At 41.3% G+C, this 12,421-nt stretch overlaps 1 protein-coding gene across 7 annotated transcripts in view; it reads left to right on the top strand.

The window, feature by feature from the left end:
* CTNND2 (catenin delta 2) overlaps positions 1-12,421 on the top strand; it is a 943,187-nt gene that overhangs the window by 713,044 nt on the left and 217,722 nt on the right. For all 7 annotated transcript variants that reach the window (XM_010356592.2, XM_030927650.1, XM_010356588.2 and 4 more), the window contains one exon: positions 3,861-4,074. In XM_010356592.2, the coding sequence (XP_010354894.1) occupies positions 3,861-4,074 (214 nt within the window). The remainder of the gene's footprint in view (positions 1-3,860; positions 4,075-12,421) is intronic.

The following is a 12,421-nucleotide window of genomic DNA, read 5'->3' as shown; positions in this document are numbered from 1 at the left end:
CTACTAAGTGAATCACTTGAACCCTGGAGGTGGAGGTTTCAGTGAGCCGAGATCACGCCACTGCACTCCAGCCTGGGTGACAGAGCGCAACTCTGTCTGAAAGAAAAACAAAACAAAACAAAACAAAAACAATTCTGCAGGAAGATGATTAAATAAATAATGTGAGGAGAGGGTAGACTGACCTGCAATGATCATATGTTAACAAAAACCTGGGCTCAGCTTGCTGGATGTGGAATGATCGACTAGGGGGATAAATTGGAACTAGACAGCTCGTCATTTTTGGGGAGAATAAATAAAGGTGCCATTTCAAGTAAGACAAGTTTCTTCTGATAGGTTTTCAGAAAGTTGTACATTTTAAGAGTTTAAAACAGGTTTGTTTGGAAGTTTGGAAAGATTTCATGTTAGGTACCAGAAGAAACTGGTAGATGGATTGGGTGCAAGAAATTGGAGGAAGGGGCCGGGTGCGGTGGCTCACGCCTGTAATCCCAGCACTTTGGGAGGCCAAGGCAGGCAGATCACCTGAGGTCAGGAGTTCGAGACCAGGGTGACCAATATGATGAAACCCCGTCTCTACTAAAAATACAAAAATTAGCCAGACATGGTGGCATGCGCCTATAATCCCAGCTACTCAGGAGGCTGAGAAAAGAGAATTGCTTGAACCCAGGAGGCAGAGGTTTCAGTGAGCCGAGATCGTGCCATTGCACTCCAGCCTGGGCAACAAGAGCAAAACTCCATCTCAGAAAAAAAAAGAAAGAAAGAAAGAAAGAAAGAAAGAAATTGGAGGAAGGAAGGGTCCTGGAGAAAAGCAAAATAGAGGGAAAGTGAAGAGGATAGCATCAGAGCCGTGCACAGCCACCAGAAGCAAGAGGACTGGAGTCCATGTCAGGGCCTCCCTTCTGGTCCTGATGGGAGAGGGGAGGCTGCAGCAGGAGGAGGGAGAACCAAGGACCTGGCCATCCCATTTCACACATGTGGCCATTTACATTTTAACTCTGAGTAATGTTTGGCTTCAGGATTCTCACATTCTTAGATAAAATTCAATCCCAAGAAAACAAGTTTTTATATAGAGTATCTGGTGACCCCAAATAAGAGCAAAAGAAAAAGGTTAATTGACTTATTTATGTTTATCTAAATAGATTAAAATTGAACCAAAAATCTCACTATAAATTTGGGTATATGGCATTAATTAGGGCCATACTGAAAACATTGTGTTTTCATTTTAGCATTAAGAATTCATGCGGCATTCAGTTTGAATTCATTTTCCCTTTAATGTTTTGGAATATTTTAATCACTTAATTCATTAAATCGTATGAATTGGAAATATAATAAATTAGGCATATTAATTATAACATCCAGTATTGCTAAAATATATAAATATGAATAAAATGCATAGATTGATTGATGATGCCATCTGTTTTTCATATATAACTAATAGATTCACTGTAAGAATGGATTTATTATCTCTTTTCAATGGTTTCATTATTGTTTAAATAACTAAACTCAGAGAACTTTGAACTAAATCACAGATGGGCAAATATACACACAAAGAGAAAGTGACACTCATAGTTTAACCTTTTTTTGTACAAGTGGAATATCCCTTCTCAAGCACTGTGATAAAGTGGGTGTGCTTATAATCTGGGTGCATGAACAAGACACACCTATATAGGAATACAGACATCATCTCTCTTGGGCAGGTGTCGAGCAAGCTGTGGGTAGAACTGTAAGTTGGGCAGAGTTGTTTCCCACTTCTTTTTCTCTTTCCTTAGTTGACCCAAAAGATCCTTGAGTCTCTCATACCCAGGTGCTGTCACCACCCTCAGGATGGGCAACCATAACCCCCTCAACTACACTGTCCCTCTACATCCCTCCCTCTTCCTTCCCTATCATGTTCCTGTGGAGGTGCCGTATGTGAAACGCTGCATTCATGGTTTCAAAGTTAGGGATTTAGAGTCTGAGAGTGCTCTGAGGATTTCCCCTTTTTCTGCTTTCATTTGCTGATGAATGAAAATAATTCCTGTAGGCATATTCAGAATCATCAGAGGCCACCCTGTATGAATGAAGCATGCTCTATTTTGTTTGTAAGCTGGGTTGGAAGAGCTGCAGGGCTGACGCCTCTGGATACATCCCTGGCTGGTCACAAAAGAGGTGTTTGTTTTTTGTCTTTAAAGAGAGATATTTCTTCATTTTGAAAATACTATTTTAGCAAAGCTGAGAAACACCAACATAGCAAGTAATATATTAACCCTCTCCATTCATTTGACAAATATTTCATGAATATTTATGATGTGTCTGGCATTGCACTGGTTTTAGGGATAGGGATATATAACACTTTTCCTCCCAGAACAAGCATCCTTATAGGAGAAGACAGAGGATAATGATAAACATAACAAATAAGTTAGAACATGACAAGTCCTATGAAGAATTCAATAGCACTTGAAGATAAACAAGAATGCTGGCTTGGGGTGAGGGTGTGGTTCCAAGTGCAGTTTCAAACTGTGTGGTTAGAGTCACCTCACAGAGAGAGCAGCACTTGGGCACTATTCAAAGAGCCTTGGGATGGCCTGGCGCGGTGGCTCATGCCTGTAATCCCAGCACTTTGAGAGACCGAGGTGGGCGGATCACGAAGTCAGGAGATTGAGACCATCCTGGCTGACACGGTGAAACCTCGCCTCAACCAAAAATACAAAAAATTAGCCGGGCGAGGTGGCGGGCACCTGTAGTCCCAACTGCTCCGGAGGCTGAGGCAGGAGAATGGCGTGAACCCGGGAGGCAGAGCTTGCAGTGAGCCGAGATCTCGCCACTGCACTCCAGCCTGTCTCAACAAAAAAAAAAAAAAAAAAAAAAAAAAGAAAGAGGCCGGAGTTGTAGCCAGGTGTCCCGGCACATCTGTGACATGAATGAGTTTTTCTGTAATCAAAAAATTAAGTAGAGAAGATGCCAATCCTTCGATCCCTGAAGAACTCTGAAGCATACAGTATAGGAGAAGAGTATTCCTGAATGAATCATGCTCTTTTTCCATATACATGCAAAAGTTTTCAGATGCAGCTTTGCTAATGAAAACCCTGTGAAATAGCCTGTGTGTTAAGTAGCCACTTTATTTCATTTCTAATTTAAATTTTAAATTGTGCCCCAAATCAAAGGGCAACCAGGAGAACATGCATCTCGAAATACACAGCAAAAATATTTTGCATTTACTTATAAAAGATTAAAATTTTCTTTTGATAAAAAGAAGAGTAAAATATACAGTGGTTTTGTTGTTGTTGAATCAAATACCTAAATTAAGCATAGCGTCCCTTGGCCTCACGTGTTCTGTCTCTCATGTAAGAAACATTCTTATTTCCGCGGGTCATCTGAGATAAAACTCCTCGTGTCAGTTCTTCCAGTCTCTCATTTCGCTTCTGGTTCCTTTGAAATGTTTAGAGCATATCCCTATTAAGCATAATTTTAACATTTTGTACATCATTCCTGCAGCCCTTTAAGACAGTGGTTAAATTTAATAAGCCTGGGGAATGAGGATCACTCTAATGCCTTTTATTCCTTCATGTGCTTCATCCATGAGGATGTGGCATATTTTATAGAGAAATGTCTAAGGCACTCATTATGAAGTTAAAATCACCTTTCCCAAATTCTATGGTTTGAAAGAAGTACATTTGGATTGTTATTGGTAGGGTATTAAAGCAAATACAGGCAATCAAATATAAAGCAAACACTTATTTATTTTTTTTCCGTTTCCTTTTGTATGCCTTAATTCAGTTTGGTGCAATTAATTGTTAGCAGATACTTTATATGAAAAACATGTTTTGGGGTAGGTAGGGAAACCTTACACTGTAAAGCAAAAGTGGTGTTCTTTGCTCTTTCAGATAAGGAGACAAGGAGGCATCCAGCTCCTGGTGGACCTGTTGGATCATCGGATGACCGAAGTCCACCGTAGTGCCTGTGGAGCTCTGAGAAACCTGGTGTATGGGAAGGCTAACGATGATAACAAAATTGCCCTGAAAAACTGTGGTGGCATCCCAGCACTGGTGAGGTTACTCCGCAAGACGACTGACCTGGAGATCCGGGAGCTGGTCACAGGTTAGAATCATTATTAAATTATTATATTTTATCTCAAGGTAAACGTTCCGTTATCCAACACAGAGGTAAATGTACTAATCAAATAAATATTGTGGCGGTCTAATAACGTAGGCAGTCTCAATATGTGTTTTCAAATGAGTAAACAACTGAAGAAAATGGTATCAGATGCGACACGCATGGATTGATCATGTTCAATAATCCAGGAAATGTAACCCTCACTAAAATTCTGTGATCATAATCAGTTTTTGTCAGTGGATTTAGAAGTAGTTGAGGGTCGTACAATACCCACGGCTCTTTGTTAGAATAGCATTAATAATAATTGATCAAAGGACAAGGTGTGTCAGTTTTTGCTAATAAGGTATATATTCTGGTTTCTAGTGTGGTTAACAACAGACAGCTTATCCTACTTAGCAGTTAATTTTTTGAATGAAATATTCATGTCTATTAAAAGTCACAATTATTACATATTAAGGAATTTTTAAAAAGTGAACATGAAAGCTTTTCCATGATTGTAGGACTTTTGGGTTTTGTGAAATAGAGATAATTATAGTAGCCACACTATGGTCATGAGGGTTTAAGAAATGAGACCCTGTAAAACGTATGGCACATATGTGGAATACATGTGAACACAGTCAGTGTTAGCCATGAGCTGTCATCCCTCCCTTTTAAATATGCAGTGTTACTTGGAGTACTAATGGCCCAGGTGGCCTCAATACAGCATTTCAAAGTACTCTGCTGCTTACTCATCTTAATCATGCTCACTACCGTTCGAGGTGATATTTGGTTTTCAGTTCATCAAAAAGTACCCCATCAGCAAGTATTTAGCAAATGGATTGCATAGTTGACTGTCTAAAAAGATCTTTTAATTATCTGTGATTCAATCGACCTTCTGTCTTAACTCTAAATTTTCCTTGGAGCTATGCTGATAAAGTAGATGAAAATGTATTTTTTAAGAAAATACATTATTCAAGCTAGAGAGTCACAAATATTTGTCCAGTTCTGGGTCAAGACTCCCAACTTTCGTGTATTTTCTTAAATGTACACTCTTTGAGATTACTGTCACATTTCTTTCTCACTCTTAGTTACATTAGAACTAGATGCAAATTGGTTTTTTTTCTTTTGTTTTGTCTTTCCATAAGTAGAAAATCGTCTTTGTGGAAAAAATAATAATTGTTAAGAATTACCATACTACTAAAGCAATGTTTCACACCAAACTAATGTGGGAAGACACGAGTCAGGGAAAGTAAAAGTGTTTTTATCTACGCAGTATGATGTCTATGATAGTTTAGGGGTGAGTTATGTAACTGAAAGTATTTCCTACCATTATGGTTCTGAACACCCATCCTTATATTTGTGGGTTGTGCTTAAGTTGGAACTGCCTGCAAAAGGAAGAGCTCAGTGCATGTGATGGGGACAGGAGGCTTCTGTGCAGTAAGACTCCACCAACAGATACATGGAGCCATAAGAAATGAAGACCAGCAGAGCGCCTTCTGTGTACACTGTGTGGATTCATTTATGATTTGAGAAGAATTGGATTTGACTAAAATTTGAATTTGCTCCAACACAAAATTCATTGTCTAGAAGAACCCCTCTGTGGTGGCTTCCCTGATTGCCAAAGAAACTCAGCCACATGCCAAAGGTTGAGATGAATGATGGCTTAAAACAGAATGGAAATGCCATACCCCTGACACATGACATCTTCTGCAGTATATATCTTATCCTGTGCTGCCATTTGAAGCAGCTATAAAGAACTGACCGCTGTCGACTCCATTGCCTTCAACATCGCTTCTGACAGCTTCTGGGTGTCAGCCGTTCACATGTGCCAGGGCAACATCAGAAATTCCTATGTGAGCCCCATTTGGAAAACCAAAGACATAACCTCTTTTTTCTTTTCCTGGTGAAACACGAGCTGTAGGAATGATGCTTGCTTGATGTATGGAGAGGATACACTCTTCCTCCACTTCTTTTAAGAAGGAGGAGATTTGCACCCACTATCATGTTTGGTCCCACTGTGTTTTCATCAGCATATGCTGGGAGTTTGAGGCTCTCTCTGTGTCTCCTCCTAGAAGAAATGCCGTGATAGCCACATCCATTAAGAAGTACAGTGGTTGTTACTTCAATAGATGTTTTCTGCCTTTCCAGAAGCATGTTCATATTGTGCTTGGCTGAACTTCAGCCATCAGTTTCACCTTTTTCAAAGAATAACATATCAGAACGTGTTGACAAGCTGAAGTTCGTGGTTTCTGAAGTCGTCATCATGGATTCTTGAGAAAATCCACAAGCCCCTTGGCCAAGCTTCCACTCTAGTAAAGGAAATTGGAAGAGAGTATCTAGGAGAACATTCTAGTGTGGAAGCAATTGCTACTGTAAGCCAGTCTAGTGATTGGCTCTAGACAAAGCCTTCTGAGTTTCCTTACTGACAGAAGCCTGAGGGGGCCTGGAAACCTGCAGGACTCAGCTGACTTCTGCACAGACATTGCCTCACTGATGTAAATCAAGCCAAAGCCAGCTTCATCGCCTAAAGCAAAAGCAAAATGAGGCAAAAGGAATTCACCTCAGACAAAGCTTGGATTCTGTTGACCAAGCCTGAGATGCCCTCAGTTGACCACACAGTGCCGCCACAGAGATGCCTACAGCAGTGCCCACTGCAGGGTGAGGCTCTGATCTGAATGGTCAGGTATGTGCAGCACTGGCTGCTAAATATTTAAAGCGATAGACCTGACAAACAAGACCACGTTTTAGGAACTTGCTAGATGAGCAGCAAGGGAGTGGTTGACTCTGAGAGGTGGAGTAGGGTGTACAAGAAGAAAGGCTGGCTTCACGTCTGTTGTCACAAGGAGCCGCTGCAAATCTGTTTAGGAATTAGGTCAGATATCCATGCATGAATTAAACAAAACGATGATCTAAGTGTAACAACTATACCCCTTACTTCCTTTGCAATTCTCCCGTGGATCTAATACAGAACTCAGCGAAGAATAATGACTCAGTACGTTACAGGAGCCCCGCGATACAGGGGAATTTTTCTGATCACTTTTCTGCCTATTATCTCGTGGATGAGAACAAATGTTGAACAAAAAATTACATGGGAAGGCAGGGTGAGGTCTCCCTTTGAATTTCTTACTTATTTGTAGACTAGGATGTATTATAAACAAATATTCAAAAGAACAATTTTAGTGATTTTTAAAAAACTAAAGCATAGTTTATAAACCAGATTTTAGATTAGACCTAGCTGTATATCCTGAAGAACCTATGATGTCAAGAGTGCCAAATTATAAATAAGAAAGAAATGATCTTGCAAAGCTTTAAATTATGTATTGAATTTTGCTCGACAAACTATTCAAACAATGATAAAGTGTTAAAACTGACATGTTTACATACATTTACATCCAACACATAAACATGCATGCTGAAAAAAACAGCTGCCTGTTTTCACTGCAATTATCTCTTCACAGTAGAATATATTTTGCTGCCTGCTATGTCTTGCAATAAATACTTTTCTTCCTATGCAATAATTACTATGAGATGATGATGAGAATTTTTTTTTAAATCCAGTCGAAGCTATTGTATGCCAGCCATTGCTTGAAAAGCTCCTAAGCAAATAAACTTTGATTAGAAATCCTTCACGTCCTTTGGGCCTGACTCCTGTAATTTGTCTCTCTCTAAATGTGGAAATAGTGGACCAAAATTTTGAGTATGCCCAACTAAAGATTTCAGAATGCTTTACAAATCATAATAAAATGGTTTTTAGTAAACTATAGAACTTAGTAAATAAGTGTTATTTTGGTGAAAGCATGTGTCTTGAGAACTGTACTTCTTCAGGAGAAGAGTGTGTTCGTCCATCTGATGCTTCGCATATCCAGATGGTCTTTCCTTTTAGTTAAGGAGTCAGGCTGAGGACTTAACCTTGTCCTTCATTTTGGGCATCATTAATTCCCTCCTTTCTCCATAGAAGTCCCTTCCAGAATCCTCTGTCTTCGGGATGGATTTGGATTTTGCTCTCTAGACCTGCACGGCAATCCTGGATTAGAACTTCTGTTTCCAAGATCCTGTGCCCTCTTCTCTCGTTTTTCTCTCTTATAAGTTCCTGAAAAGGGATGCTTAGGAGATTAAATTCTGAAAAAATAAGTCTTTAACCCTCACACATGAGTGATGGTTACTAGATACACAATTCTAGATGGAAAATTATTTTTCTCAGGAATATTTTCTATAATTTAATTTTAGACTTAATACTATTAAATTCTCTCATGATATATGCGGTGTTGCCTTTTTTAAAAAAAATCATGGAACATTTTCAGTTTAAAGAGTCATGACCTTATTCAGTGCCAGAAAATTTTCTTCTTCTTTTATAAAATAATTACTTTGTCTTCATTTCCTCTGTCCTCTTTTTCTGAAATTAGTCAGATTTTGAGCCTCTTGGATTATTTCTCTTGTATTTTCTTATATAATTTGGAGCCCTTTGCCTTTTTATCATATGTTCTGAAAGAATTCTCTAGTATCCAACGTTTATTTTCCCCCAATTTTTCTGTGACTTCCACGCTCCCACTACCAGGGGCCCAAGATGGTATCATCTTTTGAAAAGAAAAAATCTAAGAATTCTCTTTTGTGTTTTTTAATAGCTCCTATTTTGTTTTATGAATGTAAAATATTTTTGAATTTCTCTAAGGATATTATTTAGAACTTGTTTGTTTTTATCTCTTTAGCATGAATTATCTCAATTTTTTTTTCATTGTCAGCTTTTCTTTTTTTATGGTGGGCTTTTTCATTGATTTTGCAGGCTTACTTCAAATCTGTGGTGGTCCTCAATCTTCTGCTTATTTTTAAAATAGTGAAATAGAGTTTCTGTGAGCTCTGTGCATGTCGGGGAAGCATGTTCACAGTGAAGCTTCACTTCAGGGTGAGTGGGTGGGAGGGAACTGTTGTAGTGGGGAGTCTTGTAAGTGTTTTAAAGAGGAGGGTTTTTCTCTAAGGCCCAGATATACGCAGTACCTTTTTGGTTCTCCCCAGTGCAATCCATCTCCTTGGAGATTCTTCTGAGTTGTTTATTTTGTTTGTGTGGCCTGGAGGAAGGGGACAGTACTTTCCTGTCTGCTGGCTATTCTTTCAACCTAGGTGGAAGTGGAGAATGAAAGGTGACTACTTCCTTTCAATCACCCTTTTCTAGCTTGTCTTCCCATTTCTGCACCCCAGGTTCCTGCCATCTCTTGAGGACAAATCTTTCCTAGGGTTCCGCCAGAACAGTCAGCCACCTCCCTGGGATAGGATCCCCTAGGTATGTATCTTGGGCTATGCTGGCTTCTCCCTCAGCTCCATCTATCAGCTCACCTCTGGCTGTTTTGTATCTTACAGAAATGTGATGAAATTTCTTGTCTGAATTACTCCTTCCATTCTCTTCTCTATTCCATTATGTCCATGATAAATAACATCTTCTGTCCTGTATGAGTTCTGAGCTCATACAGTTCTGAACTCATACAGTGAACTCTGAACAGTTTTGAAGATAAAACAAAGTGTAAATATGTTTACAGATATTATCTCTGTTGCTGACAGAGCCAGGCTGGAGGCCTTCTTTAAGGTCTGTTAGCCAAGTGACCTTGCTAATGTAACAGAAGTTCGGGTATAACATTAATGAAGCACCTGCAGGGAAGGAGACACTGGAACACAGGGAATGCATTTCTCCCACTAACATCCCCAGCCTATTTTTCTTTCACCTTCTTTGTTATGATCACCCAGAGGCGTAACCCCTCTCCCTGGAGCAGGAGCTAAGCAGTTTGTCAAGAAAGCTCTTCTTCTGTCTTGATGGCACTTTTTGGGGATCACCTGGAATTCCTGGTGGGCAATTTGTATATTACACCAAGAGGCACCAAAAGGGGTCAGAGGGGCAAATTATTTAAATCAAATTCAGGGTTACTATGTTCCCAAGATTTAAAATTAAGTCCAGTTTTATTTCTTATTCCAAATATTGTCCAGGTATGTTGTCCAACATAGCACATTAGAGGTTCTGAGAAGATTAAACAACATCCCGAAGATAAAAATGAATAGAGACATTTCAATAATGAAATGCCAGTAATGTAGAGATGCTTCAAATTTTAATATGAACCCCACCAAATATCAAATTCCCATGGAGAAATTAAAAATCAAAGTTTAAATCCACTTTCATGTTGAAGTCTAAAGACATTAAGGTTCAAAGGAATTAAAGTCAAATAATCAATACCTCTTGCCATTGTGTGTTAAAGTTCAAAATCCACAATTCTTAAGTTAGCTAATGTGTAAAAATCATCTTCTCCCAATTTTTTATTTTGCACAGTCTCAGCCAGGGGGATTCTTGTGCCTCTATGGGGCCTGGGTCCTCCAGCAGCCTGAATTCAGGGCTACCTCACACTGGAATTGGCCACATACTTTCAGGGCCTCAGGCGATGCATGATTGCATTGTCAGCTCTCCCTCCTCTCACTGTTCAAAGGTGTGAGCAATGGCCCCTGCCCATCAAATGTAGCAAGCAAGCCATTGTGAGCCTTTAAGGGAAAGTATCCTAGGCAGACATGTTCCCAGAAGCCAGCCCTCACGGGGGGTGCTGCAGGGCATCAGTGGAGTCTGTATTGGTCATCTGTGGCTGCTATGACAGTTCACCACACGTTTAGCATCTTAACACAAGGCAGATTGATTTTCCTACGGTTCTAGGGGTTACAGGCCTGACGCAGACTCTCCTGGCTTCAATCTGACTGTCACCGGGGCAGTGTTGCTTTCAGGAGACTCTAGGGGACAGTCCATGTCTTTGCCTTTTCCAGCTTCCAATGCTACCCACGTTCTTTGGCTCATGACCCCCTTTCCGCTGCCTTCAGAGCCAGCAACGTTGCATCTCTGATGAGTCTTCCATAGTCACATTTTCCTCTGATCACTGCCAGAAATGATTCTCTGCTTTTAAAGCCCCATGTGATTAGATTGTGCCCACCTGGCTGATCCAGGATTCTCTCCATGTTAGTCTCCCCATTTTAGATGCTTTATCTTCATCCCATCTGCAAGTCCCTTTTGCCATGTAAAGGAGCCCATTCATAGGTCCTGAGGCGTCAAATGTGGACATCTTTGGAGAGTGATTATTCTGCTGACCACAGTGTCTGAGGGAGTGAGCGCATGGAGACCCCTTGGATTTAGTCAGGGGATGCCAGCCTGGTGTTGTGTGGCTTTGAGAGTCCATCATCTGTGGACTGAACCTGAATCAGGAGAAAGAAGTCCAGGCAAAGGTTCATTCTGGCATGATGCACTTCCCGCTTGAAGGGAGATTCCACCATTCCCATTGTCTCTTCTTTGGGAAACTGGAATCATAGACATTGTTGCTGCCTTGCAGCATTTAGATACTGGCAGCAGACACAGCACCTGTCTCCAGGTGCATCATGGTTTGACCAGGGAGGCAGAAGCACTGTAGATGACATGGAAAGGGGGACTTGTTATAAGGATTAGACTTGACACCACGGTGAGAGCTGGTGAAAATGTCTGTGGAAGGCTTTGCCACTGTGTCTGATGATGGGCCTGCAGTTGACACAGGCCAGCAGGCAGCAGTCAGAAAGAACAGCAGGATGTGAAGCAGGGGAAGCCAGAGCCAGCTGCCACTCATGGGGACAAATGGCACCCCTCTTTTGCCTCTCGCTGCCTGCAAATCTGCCACATGAGTGATACACAAAGCTGCCGCTCTTTGCCACAGAGCCCTGCGTGATTCTTCCTGGCCAGGACCTAGGGAAGTGGAAAGAGGGGATGTGGTGGGAGCTGTCAGAGCTGTGGTCTAGAAGGTGGAGTAGCAGCAGGGGGGACGTGCACACACTGTAGCAGCCCTGATGCCCTCTGCCCGCAGCCCTCAGAGTTCAGCTCTGTGCTTCACTTGCACCAGCCAGGCATCCTGCAGATGTCTCCATGGACTGCCTCAACCTGCAACCAAGCAGGGAAGGAGATCCTGGGAAGCACAGTTGCAGTTTGCCTGGGGTGACACAGTACAAACCCACCACTCCAGGTCTTATATGAGGTGCTTTCTTTCCCTTCCTGCGTACTGGAAACCTTTGATTTTGGATTTCCTCTTTGGGAATCAGGTGTCTTGGTCCAGTGTCCCATGAGTGTGTTCTGTCCCGTAACAAGCCTTCCACTGTCCTATGGTTTGTTAGCAGCTTTTCCTCAATCCTATGGTGCAACAGTGATTTTTCTGCTTTTTATGATGGAATTGATTTGCTCCCTTGGCCCTACGAAGATTGCAAAATCACCCTCAACAGACTCCTGTTGAAGCTGCTCTTGCCATTGCGGGAACCTGCTGCACCTTCCAGCCCGGACCTCTGCTGTGTGCACTGCAGGCCACTGTCTGCTTGCTCCTGC

Source organism: Rhinopithecus roxellana, chromosome 3 (genome assembly GCF_007565055.1).
Source record: "Rhinopithecus roxellana isolate Shanxi Qingling chromosome 3, ASM756505v1, whole genome shotgun sequence".
In the NCBI taxonomy this organism is placed as follows: Eukaryota; Metazoa; Chordata; class Mammalia; order Primates; family Cercopithecidae; genus Rhinopithecus; species Rhinopithecus roxellana.
This window is presented reverse-complemented; position numbering and strand designations above follow the sequence as displayed.